The following is a 20,893-nucleotide window of genomic DNA, read 5'->3' on the forward strand; positions in this document are numbered from 1 at the left end:
CCCCATCCTGCCACACCCACAGCTCAGCCGGCATCTGGCAGCACCCAGAGCCCTGGCACCCTGCTTGGGGCAAGCCCTGCTCTGCAGGGAAGGTCTAGAACGGGCAAAGATGGGTGAAAGAGGAATCCCTGAAGCTGCTGGCATCAGGAGGGCACCCTGATGTGACACCTCAGCATCCTGATGTGACACCCCAGCACCCTGCCATGGCACCCCAGCACCCTGATGTGATACCCCAGCACCCTGATGTGGCACCCCAGCACCCTGCCATGGCACCCCAGCACCCTGCTGTGACACCCCAGCACCCTGCTGTGGCACCCCAGCACCCTGATGTGGCACCCCAGCACCCTGATGTGACACCCCAGCACCCTGATGTGGCACCCCAGCACCCTGCCATGGCACCGCAGGACGAGAGCGGTGCCGGGGTCTGAGTCCTGGGAGAACCATGAGGCAAACAGCTTCAATAAATCATTTCATAAAGCTGAGCCCTGCCTTGCTCAGCACCAATGCCTCAGGATTCCAGCCCTGGGAAGCTGAGGTCCATCCCCCAGCCCTGGGGCACCATGGCCCCTCTGCAGACACGAGCCGTGACCGTGCCCAGGAGCCAGCGGCGTTTCCAGGTGGGGAGAGTGCCTTGGGGAAGGAATGAGGAATGTGCAGCCACACTGTCCCTGCGAGCCTGCATGCACAGACACGTCCCTCTGTCCTGCTCTTCCCCTCCTCCCCCAGTTATTTGTCACCCCCGTCCACCCAGGGACTCAGAAACCCTCTGCTCCCGTCCCTTGCAGCGAAGCAGAGCACGGGCACTTTCTCTGCACACAGCGAGCACAACCCTCCTTGAGAACCCACCCAGGCACCCCAAACCCAGCCAAGAGCCGGTGCTCCTGCGGCCTGGGGGCTGCACAGTGACGTGGGCTCAGCTGAGCCTCCCCTTTCTCTCCTGCACCAAACCCCTCTGCTCTCAGCCCAAAATCCCACTGCGGTGGCGTCTCCAGCTGGTGCCTGCAGAGCGCCGGGATGTGAGCACAGCCCAGCAAAGCATCCCCAGCCCTCCAACGCCTGGGGTCTGAACTAACAGCGAGGCCAAAGCTCCACATGGACCAAAGTTTTGTCCAAATGCCTCTTTTCCTTTAGTTTTAAGCAGGAGACTTTCTCAGACTGTTACTCAAAACCATCCAAACCCCAGGGTAAGCAGCACCGAAGACGCTTGACTCCTCCTGATCGTGGGAAAACAACAGATACAAGTATCAACAAAGACATAAAAAGCATCACCAAACCCCCGTCCTGGCTCGAAAAACCTGTGTAACAAAAAGTCAACAGCAATGGGTGTGTTCGCAGTCTCCACGGCTGATAGGGGTTTTTTTTTTGTGGTTTGGTGGTTTTTTTGGTTTTTTTGGTTTTTTTGGGTGGTCTTTAAAAAATTTTTTTAAAAAAAAATTTATAAAAATACCGTGTCCCAAAGCCTCCAGGCCACCTGGCCTTGGCACACCCGTGCCAGCCGCACCCGGGCTCTGCCGGGTCAGTGCTCCGGCCACCCACGGGCGGCCAGTCCGTGCCGCACCATCCCCAGGCAGCGAGGCGAGCTCCAGGGAGCCCCGTCCCAGGCCGTGCTCAGAGCAGCACCTGCTCTCTGTCACCATCCCAGCAGCCCATCCAGGCCAGCTGCGTGGCCCAGTCGCCCGTGGCCACCACCCGCAGCTCCTCCGGGTCGAATTCCCAGTAGCGGTGGTCGCGGAAGAAGAAGACGGAGCCGTGGCGGTGGGTGAGAGCCCCGGCCGTGCCCGGGGGCAGCCCTGCCCAGTCCCGCAGGCTGCGGGGGTAGTAGGGCTCCACGCCCAGCGGCTCCTCGCCCACCACGAAGTACTTGGGGCCTTTGAAGAGGACGAGCCGCCGGAGCTGCTGGAAGTAGAGCGCCGTGTCCGGGTGCCGAGGGAGCCCCAGGGCGCTGCACTTTCGGGGAAATCCTGCCTCCAGCTTGGAGCCCGCGTAGCGCCAGCATCGCCCGCCTGGGGGGAAAGGGGAAGGGTTGGAGCTTGCCCCGGTGGGGTCCGTGGCAGGGTGAGCTCCAGGAGGTGTGGATGGACTCTGCCATGGGACCAAGGTGTCAGTGACATCCAGCACACGGGTGACCCAACAGGAACAACTGCGGGGCTGCCCCAAGGGCCAGGCTGGGGGGAAACTGAGGCAAGGCAGCTCAGGGGCTTGAAGGCGTGGAAAGGGACCACCAGGGGCAGAGCAAGGCCACCACCATGCTGCTTCTGGCAAAGCTCCCCCTGGTCCTGCACAGCGAATGGGAGAGGCAGAAACAGATCCAGCCGAGGCTGGGACATCCAGGACCTGCAGCAGGGATTGCGATGGGGACTGGGGCCTTGGCTGTCCCCACAGCGCCCTGTCCCCACCACAGGGCGGACAAAAGCCCCTTTCTGCTCACAAGGCACAGCCCTGGGGAGGACGGAGGGAGTGCCGAGGGCTGGGGGGGGCAGAGGGGCTTTGGCTCTCAGCCAGCTGCCGCACAAAGCCCCTTTCTGAACAGCCAGCCCCTGGATTCCATTAAAAGCTGGGGCTGACCCTGGCAGCCAGGCTGCCTGGTTTGACCTTCCTCTCCCCATCTGGCTGCTGGGCAGCTCATGGATGATATCCCAGCTCCTGGGGCAGTTTCTGGATGATATCCCCACTCCTGGGGCAGTTCATGGATGATATCTCTGCTCCTGGGGCAGTTTCTGGATGATATCCCCACTCCTGGGACAGCTCATGGATATCTCCCCTCCTGGGGCAGTTCATGGATGGTATCTCTGCTCCTGGGGCAGTTTCTGGATGATATCCCCACTCCTGGGGCAGTTCATGGATGATATCTCTGCTCCTGGAGCAGTTTCTGGATGATATCCCCCCTCCTGGGGCAGTTCATGGATGATATCTCTGCTCCTGGGGCAGTTTCTGGATGTCATCCCAGCTCCCAGGGCAGCTCAGCCTCCAGGCGCAACACAGGGATCCACATGCACCATGAAACCCCCACGCACTCCCCTGCACCTCGTGTTTTGGGGAGCGTTTTCCCCCCAAGACCCGCCCCTGCACCTGGGTTTGCTTTGACACACCAGTGAGTGCAGCTCCCCCGACGGGGAAACAGAGGCCCCAGGAGGTGATGTGGCTGCCAGGGCCCTGTGGTTCCCCCACGGCAGAGCCCCGAGCCCAGGGTTTTGCACACCCAGGACGCAGCAATGCACTGGGAAGGGAACACAAACAGGAGCCGTGCGGCTCCAGCCAGACCCGGACACCCACAGCAGGGGCAGGAGCAGGGGCAGCTCCGAGGGGAGCCCCCTGCTCACCCACCTTTGAAGAAGTAGAACTTCCCGCTGAGCTGGGACCAGGCGCAGGCGTCGATGCCGGCGGGGAGGCCGGGCCAGCGCGGCTGCAGCGGCCGCGGCTCGCTGGCGTTGCCGCTCGCTGACACCACCCAGTAGTGGCTGCCCTTGAAGATGTAGAGGTTGTGATCCCCGTCTGTGAGGCAAGGGGAAGGAGCCCCAGGTGAGAAATTTTATTGGATCGCCCTCCACTGCTGCCCAGCTCCCTGCTCCTCCCCCGGCAGCCCCGTGGTGCTTTGGGGACCAGCAAGGTTTGGGGGCTTCTCCTGCCTTTCCAGCCACCCCCTCAGCTTCCAAAGTCCATTGCCTCCCCTCCAGCAGTGAGAGGATAAATGCTGACCACAGTTCACAGCTGAGCTCCTGCAGTGACTAATCCTTGCCACGGCCCAAGTTTTAGGATGTTTTCCCTGCTCATGACACGTGGCTGTGCCCTCAAGGTGCGCTGCTTCACCGTGCACCAGTGATGCCACCAGTGCCAGGAGCTGTGGGCCAGTCAAACCCAGCTTTCCCACCACTGGGAGCTGCAGCAGCACTGGGACGAGGGGTAGGGGGGCACGTTCTGGGTTTTGGCACCCACCGGCTGTTATGGCATCGAAGAAGGAGTGGCAGTAGTAGGTGCTGAGGCTCCTCTGCTGTCGGTCCCTGCTGTAAAGGTCCGTGTTCCAGTCCTGGAAGTGAGTGAAGACCTTTCCTGGCAGCTGGATGGCCGAGCCCTTGGAGGGCTTTCCTGGGATGGAACAAGGGGCGATGAGTCCAGAGAAGGGGCAGAGAAACGACTTTTCCCAAAGCACAGGGCCAGGACCCCCAAGACTCCACTGTTAATAGTGGTGACAAAAATCCCTCGGTACCCCAAAACACATGCACCAGCAGACAAGTGGGCAGCAAATCCAACCTGCCCTGCCCTGGAGGCTTCTCTGACCCCACCTCTCCTGCATTTTCCTCCCCAGCCACACACAGGGATGGGACCCGTGTGACTGCAGTGCTCCACCCTTTCAGGGACCCGCTCCCCTCCCTGCCTGCTGCTCCTTCTCCGTCCCAGAGAACGGCCCTGGAGGACCCGAGGGATGCCCAGGGGAGCCAGGCTCACCGTACAAGTTCTGGACTGCCAAGATGTCATCCCAGCTGAGGACAAAATCCTTGCTGAGCTTCTTGTAGTAGGGAGACATCAGGGCGCTCTTGACGGGGGAGTGCTGCAGCCCCAGCGTGTGCCCGACCTCGTGGGCCACCACGATGAAGAGGTTGCGCCCTTTGCCGCTGTGCAGGGACCAGCGCTCGGCGCTGTCGAAGTGGGCTTCTCCTCGCCGGGGGAAGAAGGCGTGAGCCAGGGCACCTCCTGGGGACACGAGAGCCGTCAGGGGCCACGGGGCAGCGGGCACACGTGGGTGTGTGTGGGTGTGTGTGGGTGTGTGTGTGTGTGAGCTTCAGGGTTTTTTGGAGGAGCCCGTGTTTGGAGGGTGTTGTCAAACGGGGAGGGCCCATAAGGAACATCAGAGCCGCCTTGCTGGCAGAGCTCTGTCACAGGGCTGGGAGAGGAGACCCCAAATCAGACAGCAAACGGAGCTGGAGAGAGACTGCAGAGCCTCCCCCAGCCCGTGACAAAGCCAGCCCTCCTCCCAGCCAGGGAAGAGCCCACGTCGTAAAAGAGAAGCTTACGAGGGGGAAGCGACCAGCACCTGGCCCATCGAAGGCGTTGTCGAGTCCATCGTTGTGGTCGCCGTGGAAGAAGGTGAGGCGGATGTCAGCGGGGCCGTCCTGCGCCTCCCAGAAGAGCAGCGAGGACACGTTGCTCCAGAGCTCGAAGGCGGCTCTGACGGCCAGGCGCACCTCGTGCTGCGGCAGGTAGGACGGCCAGTTCACCACGCGGTACGTCAGGTGCCGCTTGTACCAGCGCCCGCCTGCAACGGCACGAGCTCAGCCTGGCAGCCTGGGCTCCTCCTTCCGCCCAGGGGCTGCCCGAGTGGAGGAAAGCTTGACGGAAATGCGGTGGTTTTCCCGAAAAAAAGGTGGAAGTCGAGGCGGGTGCGCCGCCGGCAGCGCCGCGATTAAATCCTTCTGAAGGTGCCGCCGCTGGAGCCCACCCAAGGATGGGGTTGCAGCCAAACCCTGGAGCCTCTCTGAGGAGATGAGAAGCTGTGGCACCAGGTTTGAACTCAGCCTTTGGCTCGCCGTCCTCTCCAGACCAAATCCAGCTCGGGTCCCTGCTGCCTGATGCCAGCTTCAAGCCCAGAAGATGCGGCCCAAGGGCTGGGTTTCGGGGAGAGGAATCAAAGCCACCTCCGGAAAGGTGGGACCAAGGCAAAGGAGTGGGGAGGGCTCTCTGCAGCACCTTGGGGACGCAGCTTAGTGCCCAAAGCTTCCTTCAAAGCTTTCAGGGGAGACAGAGCTCTGAAACCACCAGGGCAGCTGGGGACAAGGATGAAGGGGACAAGCTTTGTGACTCCCCCTAAGCTCCCCCAACCTCCCATCCACACAGGAGGGCAAAGATGAGAGTTCACACAGTTGCTGAGCAGCATCACAGCCCCCTCCTCCTCCTCCTCCTCCTGCACCCCTCGGCAGGTGTGGGACCCCAGAGCCCTGGGATCACATTGATCTGGGGGCATCTGGGAGCAGGAAAAAAGCCGTGGGGCCCCAGGGGGATTTGAGTGCCAGAGCCGGTGCTGAGGCGTGGGAGTGGTGAGAGACCTCCAGCATCTGCCTCTGCTCCAGATGTGCAGGAAAACGGGGGGAACAGAGCCAGCAGCATGCTGGAGATCACTGAGCCTCCCAACAAACCTGGCAGACATCCCACCCCAGCTCTGCCTCCTCCTGCCCCATTTCTGAGCAGCCCATGGCTGGGGACGCTCTGGGCAGACTCCTGGGGACGGAATCAGTTCCCACGGCTCGTCAGTGCAGTGATGGCCTCCAGATCCAAAGGGACACGGATGAGATTCCGCTCTGCACAGCAAAAGCTAAAAGCTGCCTGGACGGCTGCAGCCCTAAAACAAAGCCCGGGCATCCCATCCCTCCCTCCACAGCGGCAGGGCATCGGCCACCAGAGGAGGATGGGCTAGGCTGGCTTAGCAAGGCTGGCTCTTGGGAGGAGGAGGGTTTGGCTTTTCCCCGTGCTGGGCTCTGAGTGCCCCGAGCCAGCGGGATGAGGGACACACAGGCTGCCCAGGGAAGGTCCCGCTGGCAGAAGGGTGGATAACAAAGCACTTTGCTGGCTCAGCTGCCAGGGTTTCCAGTTTCGAGCAGGACAAACAGCACAAAGCCTCCAGCCCTGTCTCCCACCCAGCCCGTGGTGCTGAGCTGGTGCTTCTCCCATCCCCGCTGCCTGTGGAGCCAGATCTCCAGAGCAATAACCACACTGAGCCCTTTCCTGCCCTTTCCTTGAGCATCTCTTGCCACCCACCCACATCTGTGATCCCCAAAAAGGAGCCCCACGAGCCACAGGGCACTGGCTGTTTCTGTTTGCCCATTTCCTGCTCCATGTCCTTCCTGCTCTGCCCACTGCCCGCATGTCCTGGGCTCCTGCAAGGGACACACCGCATGTGGAGCTTTGGAAGGAAATCCAGAGGCTGGAGGAGGGTGACAGGGCTCTCCTGGGGCCGTCCATCCCAGCCCTGCCAGATGCACAGACAGCCTGACACGGCGCAGAGCCTTTTCTTAATCTCGCCTTCGTTTTTCCCATGTCCTAAGCACAGCTGGCCCCGGCCCTCCTGCTCTCTAGGAATCCGGTTACTCATCTGTGAGCCCAAAGAGAGCCCACGAGGGACAGGAGGCCCAGTCCTGGACACACAGGAGCACAGAAGGATGCTTGGAGCAGAGTTAAACCCCTTAACAGGGGTGAAATGACTCTGGGGTCAGGCAGCCAAGTGCTGGCAGGTTTTTGGTTACTACTGTGTCCCTAGTGTGCGTTAGAAGCCCCAAAGGTCAGAAAAACCTGGAGATAACTTCACTGCGTGCCAGCCCCTGCCCTCCAGATCACGCCAGCACAGCTGAGTGTGGGGCCGTGGTGAGCTGAGTGCTCTCTGGGAGAAGTCCTGGCTCCCACAGCAGCGGCAGAGCTGAATTCCCCCACAAACGGGACTCGCACCTCTCATCACTGCTGACATCGAGCCACAGAGACCAACCCAAAACAAAGAACTTTAAAAATAACCTCCGAGCGCATCCCGGGCTGGCTGCTGCTCCAGTGGGGCTGCACCTCCCACCCACAGCAGCTTCCCCACGAGTCCAGGACAGGGGAAGCCGAGCAGCCCAGACCCCAAACCCCGCCGGGACGCTCGGTGCCCGTGCTCACCGTGCTGCGCCGTGCGCCTGCGGCGCCGGGAGGGCGATGCCCGGCTGTGCCCGTCGTGGGTGCCGCACCTCGGCAGAGCCATCTGATGGAGGGTGGGGGCATCCAGCACCCCGCTGAGCGGGAGGTGGGTCACCCGCTGGAAATCCCTGCAAAAGGAGGGCAGGTGTCAGCACCCACGTCCCCCAGGGGTGGTGGGGTTTGGTTGTGGTTGCACGGTTTGGTTTTGTGTGTGGTTACGGGGTTTGACCCGAGCCAGGATTTTCACCTCGCACGCTTCACACCCCAGCATCAGAACTTCACATCCAGCTGGTGAAACGAGGAGAATTTGGCTCTGCAAGCACAGCTGACCTGCCAGTCACCTCCTAGCGGGGCAAAAAGCAAAGAGAGGAGCCTAAAAATGCCCTTCCCCGTTTTTTAACCCCGTTTTTTTGACTTCGCAGTTAATTTCGTTTTTGGCTTTGCACAGGGTCAAGCCCAGGACGCTCCCGGAGCTGAGGTGATGACCTTAGGAGAAATCCTGGCAGGAACTGGCAGCTCAGCCCCCTTGACATCTCCCAGCCGTCCCCAAGCTCGGCCTCCCAGAAGATTTTATTGCGAGGCGAGCACCGGGCCATAAAAGGCGAATAAAGCAGTGAGAGGCGGGTGCCAGCTGTGAGAGGTGGGTGCCAGCTGCGGGAGCCGGGCACGGACCCGCCTTTCCAAAAAGGACTGGCTGTGCTTTAGCATCAGACCGTGAGACAGAGAGCCTCCAGCTGCAAAGAGACCCCTCTGGCTGCAAAAAGAGACCCTCGGAGTGCTGACAGCATCCCTGCAGCTGGATGCTGAGTTTGGGCTCCTACCTCAGCGCCTCGGTGAACTCGGCCGGGCTGTGTGTGCCGGGCTCGCTGAAGTAGCCGTATTTCTCCAGGAAGAGCTGCGAGAAATAATGGGAAAGGCGCAGCTCAGAGCAGGTGTTGGCTTGGGAAGGTGGAAACAGGGAGATGAGACGGCAAACGGCGCTGCAAACACAAAACGCCCGCTTGTTTCGCTCCCGAGAGCTCTGCGCCTGAAGCAGCCGCGCCTCCTGCGCTGTGTGTCCTCCCCACGGCTCTTGGGGACACGATGGAGGCGCAGGAGGAAACGAGAGAGATCGAAACCCTCTGCTGCCGAGTCACCCACAGCCAGAGGCGACCAAACCCACCAAACCCACAGCTCTGATGGCCCCGGCTCAAGGCAGCGGTTCAAAGAGCCCGGGTGCCGTGGCCGTGGGCAGGGCGGGGTGAGATGGGGTCAGGCTGCAGCCTCCCCCCATTCCCACGCAGGATGTGCAGCCGCAAACCGGGGACGCTCCGGGGGCAATTTGCTTTGCCAAACCATTCTTCTTCTTATCGGCCCTTGACGCGGACGGAGATTGCCTCTCTGAACTGGCTCCAGCGCTTAAATTGTGTGTTAAAGAAAAATAAACGGCTCGGGCTGCTCTCCCGGCCTTCGGAGGAGTTAATAGCCGGGGTGGCAGGAATGCTCCACGCCCGCCTGCCCCGCCGCCAGGGATGTCTGCGGGAGACAAACAAGCTGCCCAGCATCCTGTTAGTGCGGCAGAGCAGAGCCGAAGTCACGGCAATGAATAGTAATCAGAATAAAAAGTGAAAGCGGCAGCTTCCTTTCCCAAAGGAGAGGTGTGCTGAGCGCCGGGAATGCCACGGGCTGACCCAGATAGCACGGCTGCTGCCCTCCGGGAAAACGGGTGTTTCTAAAGCTGTTTCCCTCCCGGCTGGTCTCGGGGCCGGGAGAAGGAGGGGGTTGGAGTGTTGACCTCCACTCAGCGCAGCTCCTGATGTGGGTGACCCAGTTCTCCTTTATGTCCCCGCGGAGGAGGCAGCAGCTCCTCCTGGGCCGTGCCACCCGGCGAGGAGCGGGAATGGCTCATAAATGTGGCAGTCCCAAAGTGTGCCAGGGCCTCTCCTTCTCCTCCTCTGCCCAAACCTTCGGCTTGCCGTGAGCAGCCACCCTCGTGTCACCCCCATCACGTCCCCGTCGCCCCCCGCGGGCAGGGCGGGCACATCCAGGTGTGCTCTGCAGACCTCCCCTCCTCCAGTTTCATCTCCTCCTTGACGACCTGGAGCATCCCCCTCCGGCAGAGCACCAGCACGGATTCCTGCCCGGACACGCTCTTTACCCAGTCCCACACAAAGAATTCGGCTGGTTTTTTCCCACCAAAGCCGCCTGTCCCAGCTGGAGGCACCGGCAGCGCATCCCAGCAGCGCCGGGCTGGAGCAGCAGGAGCCTGAGCATGGCCAGAGTCACCCACACACCTCACACTGGTGCAGTGAGCCAGGACAAATCAGGGAAGTGCCACACTGGCAGGGAGAGCGTTGGCTTGCTTGTCAGGAGAAGCCACAACACCTCTGCCCAGGGATGGACCATCCAGGACTTGCTGTTTCCGGGATAACATTCACAGGAGTACCGGGAGGAAAAACCCAGCAGCAACCCAGGATGAGTGGGCAGGGATGGAGGATGTGGGGCTGGAGGAGCATCCTGGGGATGGGGTGGCTTGGAGCTGAGAGTGTCTGGGGAGGAGAAGGGATCTGGCCCTTCTCCTCTGTGCTCTGTGTTTTTATGGAGGTCTCCTCCAGAAGCACAAAATCAGCAGTTGCATGTAAGGGTGCAGGGTGAAGATCCCAGCGGTGACAACAGTGCAGATAAATGTGAGCTGAGAACACCCGGAGGGAAGGTCCTGGCTCTCACAGCACAGTCTGAACCTTTCCTAACACAGTTTTGTGTTCACTCAGCACAACCTGAAGCTCTTTCCTCGCCCGTAACCCAACACAATCCCATCCATAAAGCGTGAAAATGGTTTTTCCTCACCATGATCTCATGAAGGCTCGAAACCCCATCTGGACACGTCAGGGTGCACAGTGAAAAAAGCAACCCCTGTCCCAGCAGCTGCTCTTGAGCAGCAGCAGAAGGCGCTGGGGGCACTGCCTTTATCATTCCTGCCCAGGGCTCCTTGAGCTCTGCAAGGGCAAAGCAGCGTTTTCTCTGTGGTTTCTGGCCCGTGCCACGCTGAGGTTCTCACACACAGGCACCAACTCTCCAGCTGCAAAACCACCAGGAGAAATGTTATTACATTTTCTAGACACATCTGCTCTCAGCTAAGGGTGGTGGTGATCCTGGAAACGCAGAGTTGCAGGAGAGGGATGTGCTGATCCCTCACTCTGTCGGGTATTTATCTGAGCACAGAGCATACAAATCCAGGGAATTTGTGGGGTTCAGGGGAACCCAAGAACCCCGTGCCACAGTGTCCTGTGCCCAAACCAGGGCTCAAGGCTCCCGCAGCACTGCACAGCCCTCCAGAGCCCCGCCAGGCCCAGGCAGAGCTGGCTGGAATCTGGCACCAATGCTGGGAAAGCCCCCTCCCTCCTGCCCCAGACGGGGAAACGCTCTTTTCCATACAATGGGAAAAGAAAAACAGCAGGAAACCAAGAGAAACATTAGTATGAAATATGCCCAGCTCCCCCTCTGCATGAGGGAGGGAGAGGAGGATGGATCTGGCTGCCTGGGAGCTGGCGCTGGGGCAGAGAAACCTCCGGGGCTGCAGCAGGGACAGCGGGAGGAGTCTGGGGGAGACAGAGGGGCGCTTCCCATCTCAGGGCTCTGATGCGGAGCCTGTTGCAACCCTGGAAACCATCTCTGCCTTGGCTAAAGCCAAGGAAACACCTTGCTCTGGACCACAAGCATCCCGGGTGGAAGACAGCCAGCGGCAAATACAATCAGCCCTCCCGGCCTGGGAGCTGGGATGACGAGAGTGCCGAGACTGCGGGCTCCGCTCCCGCCTGCTCTCCCCTCCACACACACCGCTTCTGGCTCCTTTCCACCAGCTGAGGGCCGGAGAAGCCTCACACCGAGCTCCTGCTGCCCTCTGCTCTGCCGGGTTCAAACCCCATCCTTCCCCTCCACCCCCGGCAGCGCGGGGGAGCGATCCCGTCCTGCCGAGGGGTGGGCAGGCGCCCTGTGCCAGGATTACAGGCCGTGCCACCACAAGCTGCACCCTGAAAGTCTTTTCAATCATGAGACGGCCCAGGTGGACCCTAAACCCTGGCTGCAGCATCCCCAGGCTCATCCCACACCATCCCACCCCCAAAACGGGCACAGTGGCTCCTGCTTTCCATCCTCAGTTTCCCCCAGCGCACACACAAGCGGAGCTGGCCCGGGGCGTGTTTTGGCGTGGTCACAGGAGGAGCAGCGGCTCCTCCAGCCCACCGGGTCCCTGCTGCCTGCGAGCTGCTTCCAGAAGATGCCACATCCATTAAAAACGCTCATTTGCTTCCGCTCATCCCTGCAAAGCCTCAGGCAGAGTCGCCGCGCCGCTTTTGTTTAAGTGCGTGTATAAATATCTCAGTAAATATTATATCTATAGGCACGGGAGACACATGAGAAGGGGCATTAGCGAGCGCACAGCCTGGTTGTCCTCCCGCTGAAAAGGCAGCGAAGCCTCGGCTGGTTCCCTGCACTGGTGGTGGAGCGTGGTTAAAGCCCCAGGGCTGCTGGGATCTTCCCCTGCTGGCCTAACCCAGCCCTGAAGGAACCTCCTGTACCGCATTTCGCTCCTGAAAATCCACTTCAGCAGCAAATAATTCACTTTCCACTAAAGATGTGGAGTTGGGGATCCTCTAAACTGCTTTTATTTTCGCACTCGATCTTCCAATGCTGGGAAGCAGTAAGCCAAGTCTAACTGAAACCTCTCCTGGTTTCACTAAGTTGGGATGTGGCTTGGAGCAACTTGGTCTAGCGGGAAGTGTCCCTTCCCACGGAATGAGATGAGCTTTAAGGTCCCTTGGAACCCAAAGCAATGCATGGTTCTGTGCTAACTCGCTGGGAAGCAGCTGGCAGCCTTGTCCCGGCACCCCCAGCACCCCACACCCCGACATCCGCAGCGCCAAAACTCCCCAAAGCACTCGGGGAAAACAGGGAAGAGCCAAACCTTCCCCTGCGAATACCAGAGCGGCTGGCAAACCAGTTCGGTCACGCAGAACCGGTTGTGTTTTCGTGTCCAAGGAGAGAAAGGAAAGCAGCCTTGCCTTCCACCGGGCTGGGAGCCGGGGGAAGGCGCCGTTCCCGTTCCCGTTCCCGCTGCCGGCGGGCGATATTTGCCCTGACAAGCGGGGATTGTTTCGGGGGAGAAGCAGGAAGAAAGCCGGGCTGTTTGTGCTGCGGTGACTCACGGCGTGTAAAATCGCACCGGGGATCGCCGCGGGACTCGGAGCCGCTCGCCACATCCGCGCCGGCGGCAGCGGCTCAGAGACGCGGTCTCACGGGTTCTGCGGAGCCCAGCAGTGCCTCGAAGGGGTAATTCCTCCTCCTCTCCGCCTCTCCTTCCATCGTGCTGAGGCTGAGATTCTTTACAGGAAGGAGGGGTTCTCCGCCTTGTTCCCGGAGGAAAATGCGGGATGCTCCGTGCCCCAGCTGACCTCCGAGCCCCGCGGTGTCTGCGCGGTACCCGGGACCCTCCCTCCGTCCAGCCGTGCTCAGCATCCTGCATCCCAACCGGCCGCCTGCTCCCGAAAGCAGCTCGGCCGGGCACCGTGGCATCTCCCAGCACTAACACAGCCCAGAGCCCGAAATGTGAGACCTTGGTTTGGTGAGGGGGAGAAGTCAGTGAGCGCCAGATGTGGCGAGATGGGAAGGAGAAGGGCAGGGCAGGGGGGAAAAAAATGGGAAAAAAATCCAAAATGAGAATTATTCAGTCTGTTAGTCCAAGTCGTCTCTGTTCCCATTCCCTGATTTTCTCAAATTTCTCCTCAGTTTTTATTTCCACCAAAACAAACCTGGAGCTTCTCACACAAACCTCTGCAGGGATTTCATTGTCCTTTGTCTTGGCTCCACCAGCACCTCACCGTGCTCCTCACCCCCACCACGGGCCGGGATCTCCCATGCCCCGTGTATTTTACACAATTCCCCCGGGATCAGGGATGCTCGGGCATTTCCTCCCCCCAGCTGCTGTGTGAGCACAGCCCAGCCAGACACCAGCCCTGCCAAACAACGTGCTCTTACACTGGCCCCTCTCCTATCTGCAGATGATAAGATGATTTCACATACAAATGTTTCAAATTAAATTTTTGGATTTATTTTTTTTCCCCTGCAGTTGATACGGGTGCAGTGAAAACATGGGCACTGGCCAGGAAAAGCACAAAATTGGACATTCTCGCAGCCTTATGCATCTAAGTTTAGACAACCTATTGTTGCTAACTGCGGATTTTTAAAAGGAACTAAAAGAAAAGTTTTAGAAGCAAAGCCTGGAAGTGCTCTGAAAGCCACAAGCCACCAGAACTATTTGATGTTATGTGAGAATTTCAGCTTCCTCCCAAAAGTAAATTAACTGCTCAGTTTATTTAGACAAGTTCCACACCCCAGTCTCTGCATTTCCATTGTGTGTGTTGTCCCAAAGTCCCTGGCCAGCACAGCACATCCCCTTGGGGAAACTGAGGCAGGGAGACAGGAAAGTCACTTGCCCAGCGCCCCGTCATGAGGGATCTGCCACAATCCTGGGAGCTGTTCTGAAGCTTCGGGGGAAAAGAACTCAGAAGTCACCAATGAGGGGTGGAAAGGCAGCTTGGATTGTTAAACCAGTTGTTCCCCATCAGTTGTTTTTCTTTTGAAGTGTATTTTAAATTACTGGTTTCCTGAGCATTAAAATCTTTGCAGATTTATTTTCTCCAGGTGGCATGAGGGTTGAGGTTTGTGCGCAGTGGGAAAAGCACAGCTATTAATGACCTCTCTGAAGCAGCATCTCCCAGCAGAAGCCTGCTCATCAAAACAAGCCTCTGAGCATCCCTGCGCTCTTTTCCTCTCAGAGCATGTGTTCGAAATCACAATTAATTCACCGGGACTTGCTGGCTGGGGTTGTAAATTAAGCATTTGTGCAAATGTACATTGGATCGAGGCCTAAACAAGAAAAACTCCCCAATATGAACCTTTTGTTCACCAGCCAAATCTCATACCTTGTCCTCCCAAAACAAACAGGAACAGACGGTGGCACGGGGTGACAATGACAGCAGGACAAACAGAAGAAATCCAAACAGGGGTGATGGGAACAGCCCCGGGGAGAGGCAGGCAGGGGAAGGAGTGGCTTTTGTCCCCTCCTGGTACGCTGGGACATGGGAAGGTTTCCTGGTGCATGAGTTCTGCTGCTGGAGCTGTGTGGCAGGGTGGGTTTGCAGGAGCACAGCACCCGTGGGGACACCTGGACACGGGCTAAGAGAGCTGGGGTTGTTCATCCTGGACAGGAGAAGGCTCCAGGAACACACAGAGCCCCAGCCAGTGCCTAAAGGGGCTCCAAGAGAGCTCCAGAGGGACTTTGGACAAGGGCAAGGAGAGATAGGACAAGGAGGGATGGCTTTAAGCTGAAGAAGAGCAGACTTAGATCAGATATTGGGAAGGAATCCTTTCCTGTGAGGGTGGGGAGGCCCTGGCACAGGGTGTGGCTGTCCCATCCCTGGAAGTGTTCCAGGCCAGGTTGGACGAGGCTTGGAGCAACCTGGGCTAGTGGAAGTATCCCTTCCCATGTCAGGGGGTGAAATGGGATGAGTTTCAGGTCCTTTCTAACCCAAAGCAGTCTGCGATTCTCTGCCACAGCTCCACACGGCGCGTGTGGCCACACACCCTGGCATTCCAACACAACCCAGTGGCACAGCCACACACCTGTGCCACACATACCACGTGCACCCAGGGCACAGGTGGATGCACAGCTGGGCTCATGGATGGGGATGTACGCTGGGGATGTACGCTGGGGGACAGTCACACCTATGGCACGGACACACAGGGACATCGTGACACCAGGGGCACGGGCACACCAGGGACACGGGCACACAGGGACATAGTGACACCTGGGGCACGGGCACACCAGGGACACGGGCACACCGGGACATAGTGACACCTGGGCCACGGGCACACCAGGGACACGGGCACACAGGGACATAGTGACACCTGGGCCACGGGCACACCAGGGACACGGGCACACTGGGACATAGTGACACCTGGGGCACGGGCACACCAGGGACACGGGCACACTGGGACATAGTGACACCAGGGGCACGGGCACACCAGGGACACAGGCACACTGGGACATAGTGACACCTGGGACACGGGCACAGCCATGGCACGGGCACAGCCATGGCACGGGCACACCAGGGATATGCACACACCTGGCGGGACATGGGCGCACCAGGGACAGTCACATCTAGAGCGTGGGCACACCTATGGCGTGGACTCTGGGGACAGCACAGCCGTGCCACGGCCACACGGGGACAAGGGGACACGCGGGGGACGCGCACCCAGGACACGCTCCCGCCCCTCCCGTCCCCGCCGGTGCCGGTGCCGGTGCCGGTGCCGGTGCCGGTGCCGCTCCTACCTCTGCCTGCCGCCGCTGCCCCGCGGCCGGTGCGGGCCGTGCAGCCGCCAGCAGCCCCAGCGCCAGGGCGGCCCGCAGCGGTCCTGCCATCCCCGCTCCGCTCCGCTGCGCTCGGCGCCGGGCGCCGCCGCCCCAGCCGCCTCTCCCCGCCCCGGCCCCGGCCTCGGGGGCGGCCCCAGCCCCAGCTCCAGCCCCAGCCCCGGCCGAGGGCCGGGCTCCGCCGGCAGTACCGAGCGGAGGGGCTGTCCGTGCTCAGGGCCCCCCCGTGCCACCACCGGGGGAATGGCCCCGTGCGTGCCCTGTGCCCTGTCCCCGTCCCCCGGGAGCATCGCGCTGCCCGTGCCTCTCTCCTTCCGCCAGCTGGCACAGCGGCTCTGCCCGGTTTGAAGCCGTGGAAAAGAGGAGAAAGCAATTCCAGCTTTTCCTAAAGCCGTGTTCATCCAGGGCCCGGCACAGGCGGGTGCAGGGGTTGGAGGCTGCGTGTCCCCGTGGGTCAGCAGCGCAGCCCCTCCTCGGGGGTCTGGCAAAATCCACACAGCAGAGCAGCGCTCTCGCAAGATTTACATAACAACACACGCTCAGGGTCGTGTTTTACACTCTTTCTGCTTAAATTTCCCTCCCTGGCAGGGGTCGTGGCGGCCCCTGGGCAAGGAGGGGCTGTTTGCAGCACTCGTGCCAGTGTCACAGCTCACACACAGCCGATGATGTTGAGGGTTGCAGTGACAAGTCAACAGCTCTGTTTACTCACAGCAGTATTTTTTTGTTCGACTATTTTGTTTTAATTTGACTAAAGCAAAAGGATGTTTTGATTCTGCTTTGGTTCAAGGGGAAAGAAAATAGGATGTGACTTGTATCTGCTTTTGTTTTCATGCCAGCTTCAACCCCACACCTATTTCAAAGCACCCAGGCTCCTTCCTCCACTTTTTAATCATGCCAAAACCTGAAGTTACAGAAGCATCTGTTGAGTGCAGCTTGAAGAGAGTTGCAGAGAGCCTGTGACACTTTGCTTTACAGCTGGACAGGGATGCAGGGAAGGGAAGCAGGATTTGAAGGGGAGAAAAAGTGATCCGCATGGGAAAATAGGGAAGTAGCTGAGCTACAAGATGAAAAATATGGGAGAAATGAAGGTTTTGTGGCCGGGCCAGTAAGAACTGACTGGGGAGCTGGTGGAGAGCACAGTGGGCAGTTGGCACAGGCTGAGGGATGGTGTGAGGGGAATACTCGGCCCTGGCAGGAGGGAGAGCCAAGGGATGGCCGCTCCTCACACAGGTCAGCCCCACGCTTCCTTTCAAAACAAGAGCAGCTCTGTCTGCAAATGCATCCGTGTTTGCGTCGTATCTAGGAAGCAACTGATCCATCTGCTCTTCCACTTAAGAATATGGATGATGAGAAAGTGACTGGCTGGGCTCCAGCAGGAGCAGGAAACTCCTTCCTCTGCTCATTGTAATGTGGGGAAGCGTCTGGGAGGGCACCTGCAGCCCCCGGAGCCGCCAGCTTTCCGACCGGGCATTTCCCGGGGCTGCTGCCTTGGTCCTCAGGGGTTTTGGCATTCAGATGGAGAAGAATTCAGCCCAGCTTTGGGGATGTCAAATCATAGCTCTGTGCAGAGTTTTGGCTGGGGGTATAAAGATGTTTATCCAGCTGCTGTAACCAGTGCAGTATCAGGAACAGAAATACTATCTCATGGAAAGGTGAACACATTTCCGGCTTTTTTAGTGTTAGGTGAAAGCTCAGAAATGAGGGAAAAAAAAGAAAAAAAAAAGTTTCAGTCCTTGTAACTTCTACCTCTAAACTGAAACCTGACAAGTCAAGCCTGTGGCAGAGAACCAACAAATCTTCATTGTAGATCACTACAAGCTCTAATCATTTGTGATTTCTTGGGCTTCTAGAGAAAACCCCTCCTCCCTTGAGTTTATCTCAGTGCACTCACTGAGCTCAATTCCCAATCCCTTTCCTAAAGACACCTCCCAGCTCGGAGATCCAGAGCGTTCCTAATTTAATCCCATTTGCATATTGACCTGTAAGCATCAGGGAGAACTAAATGCCATTGCCACAGGCGTGGAGTCTGGAACAGGGGACGTGGTTTGTCCATGGGGGCACATCAAGAGCAGCATTGCAGAGAAGAGCTGGAGCACCAGTGGATCCCTGTCTGAGGTGAGACCCAGGAGTTCATAAACCAACGTGATGAAACAGCTCTTGTGACGTGAACTTCCTCAGAGCAGCTCAGTGTTTATCATAACTGATAAGCAAATAGCAATCCCATTACTCCTCTGTGGCAGTTCCTACACAAGATGGATGTGATGCCCAAGAACCTACCCTCAAAAACCTTTAAAGCTCTGCAGTGAGAACAAGTTCAAGCTGTTCCCTTTCATCCTCTCGAGAACAGCCGTTCCTCAGATGTTCGCTGCTGTAGAGCAGCGGGATGGCTCAGTGGGTGCTGTGCCAGGCAATGCCCAAAATCCTCACCCTGCTGCTGCAAAGTGGCCACAGCTGGGACTTTGGATCAGGTCAGACTGGCACAGTCACAGCTTTCCCAACCCCAGCCTGCAAGAGTCCAATTCTTTACCAGCAGCTTAACGTTCCTTAGGCTGTCACAAGAGTGAAGCTTTTCTGCTCATACACTTTTCTGGGAACTTCATTCGTGCACAATAAGTTCTGACAGGTCAAAGGACTTTCCTGTGTCCTTAAAATGTGTTAGAAAATCTGTCTTGCCCAGTATCCTGTCTCAAACAGAGCCAGGAACAGACACTTACCACAAGGGTGTTAAAGAGAAAATGCAAAGTCTGCACAGACTTCCCTTGGCTTTACCTTTTGTGTGTGGAGTTCCTGGAAGTCAGTGAGGTCAAGCTGCATCCAGCTGATGAGTCCTCCCACAAACACACCGAATTGCTGGAGCAGTTTGAATCTCACTGGTATTTGCTCAGCTAACTGCCTTGCATCCCTTTCTAGGATCAGGGCAGCACCTGAGTTCCAGCAAACATCATCAGCTCGGTATGAAAAGTGGAGTTTTAAGCAGTTTTGAGTGCATTCTGACAGCTGTGTTTTATTAAAACAGCTTTACAAGCAACTACTACAGCAGCATTAGCAACGTTATCTACAGGGACACCATCACACGGGCTCTGTTACCCTGGAAATGGGAATTATCAGCTCTGTTTGGCAAAGCAGCACTGGCTGGATGCTGGCCTCAAACCCCTGGAGACTCGAGAGATCGGCTTCAGCCACGGCCCCCATCTCTCTCTTTAGGACTGTGGTATTTGAGCAACTTAAAGTTGCATTTCTTCTCAGGGTGAGGTGGGTTTGGCTGCAGAGGCCTGGCATGGAAACTATTTGTCTGTCTCTGAAAATGTTTAGCTATTATTTTATATAGGAGTGGCATTTCAGCTCTTCAAAGATCACATGCCACTCCTGCATTGGCATCCCTCTTTTCTGCACCAAGTCCTTGTGGAGCTTGGCAAGTGGCTAGACCTCTTTTTATAAATAAACCACCAGCATTCCACACAGGACTGATTTCCAAAATGAAACCCTCACCACTAAGAAAATGCATTATTGGAAGGTGGAGCATAAATAGAGATGAAGGCAGCAGAGCAGAGCTGCTCCCAGCTATGCTGAGAACAGCCCAAACTGCTCCCTTCTGCTGAGATAGATTTTCCTGGTTTTCCAACCCCTGACAGGACAGACCCACTGTCCTATCCCTCCTTAGCTGGGAATTTTATTATAGGAAGTCCTACCAAATCCTCACACAGCACTGGGAAGAACTACAATTAATTCAATCCTTAATATACTATATTTTTAAAGTTTTTTTACTTTATTTGTAACCTCAATTAAAGGTTGTCCTGGCAAACTTCAGGCAGCTGGGGGGAAAACCTGCAGGACCAAAGGACTTGGCAGAAGTGGTCAGAGGGCAATGACGTATTTAAACCATCACCTGGGTTTATATTCTTTACAGAACATCTTCCCAGGCCTCTCTGAGCTGATTTAACTCTCACTGCACCAAAGGCAAGTAAAACAACCCATCCGGCCAGTACAGTTTCTCTGTCCTGCTGATTTTCTGAAAGACCAAGCAGGTGTTTTAAAAACCATGCAAGAACTCAGGTTGTTTTGCCCCAGTGCAGAACAGAACATAAACAAGACAAGAGCCCAGCATCACTGCCAGGTTGGAAAAGCTCCAGTTTTGTGCCTCACTTGAAGACTCATCTACTTGGGAATTCTGGGCAGTGACTGAAGAGGAAAGTGCTCTTAGCCTAGGGGGAGAAAGCAGGGTTGGAAGCTGAGCTGGCATTAAAGGCAGCTACAACTGTAGCTCCCAATACTGGAAGCACCAGCTGTTTGAACCACCAAGCCCTTCCCCAGGAGGGAAAAAGCCAGAACCCCACCAGGGAACTGCAGGGAGCAGTGGGGTAATGCTGCACCAGCCCTGGGTTTTGCTCAGCTCAGCCATTCCCAATCCTGTGCTCACTGGGAGGGCTCCAGCTGCACCTCAGGAGCTGTTTGTGCAGTGCAAGGTGTCAGTTCTGCTGGGGAACAAACCTCAGCGGGGATACCGAGGCTGTTCTCAGCAGCTGATTCCTGCTTTCCTTCCATCCCATCCAGCTGGCACCACTCCTGCCTCTGCCAGCAAAACCATGGACAAGAGCACCCTCTAGCCTCTTCCCTCCACAGCAACTCCAGCTTCAAAACCATCAGCATCCAACTTCTCCAGGCCAGCAAAGCAACAGATAACGAGTTCATCAACTTCTGAACCCTCACATGTCATACATTGGATTTTATACTGTCACTAGTACATATATACCTTGAATTCCACTGTTTTAAGAGGAACAAGCTGTCCAGAATCTGTGACAAATGCCTTTTCTAACAGAGCAGATGCTTTCCAGG

At 57.7% G+C, this 20,893-nt stretch overlaps 1 protein-coding gene across 1 annotated transcript; it reads right to left on the bottom strand.

Moving 5' to 3' along the window:
- Window positions 1-1,597: 1,597 nt before the first annotated feature.
- MMP28 (matrix metallopeptidase 28) lies at window positions 1,598-16,350 on the bottom strand. Its single transcript, XM_040082824.1, has 8 exons — window positions 16,022-16,350; window positions 8,475-8,633; window positions 7,636-7,781; window positions 5,030-5,251; window positions 4,444-4,689; window positions 3,934-4,083; window positions 3,325-3,492; window positions 1,598-2,003 (listed from the first exon to the last, which is right to left on the bottom strand). The coding sequence occupies exons 1-8, from the start codon at window positions 16,348-16,350 to the stop codon at window positions 1,609-1,611; spliced, it is 1,815 nt and encodes a 604-aa protein (XP_039938758.1). The 3' UTR covers window positions 1,598-1,608.
- Window positions 16,351-20,893: the final 4,543 nt, after the last annotated feature.

Source organism: Hirundo rustica, chromosome 19 (genome assembly GCF_015227805.2).
Source record: "Hirundo rustica isolate bHirRus1 chromosome 19, bHirRus1.pri.v3, whole genome shotgun sequence".
Lineage (NCBI taxonomy): Eukaryota > Metazoa > Chordata > Aves > Passeriformes > Hirundinidae > Hirundo > Hirundo rustica.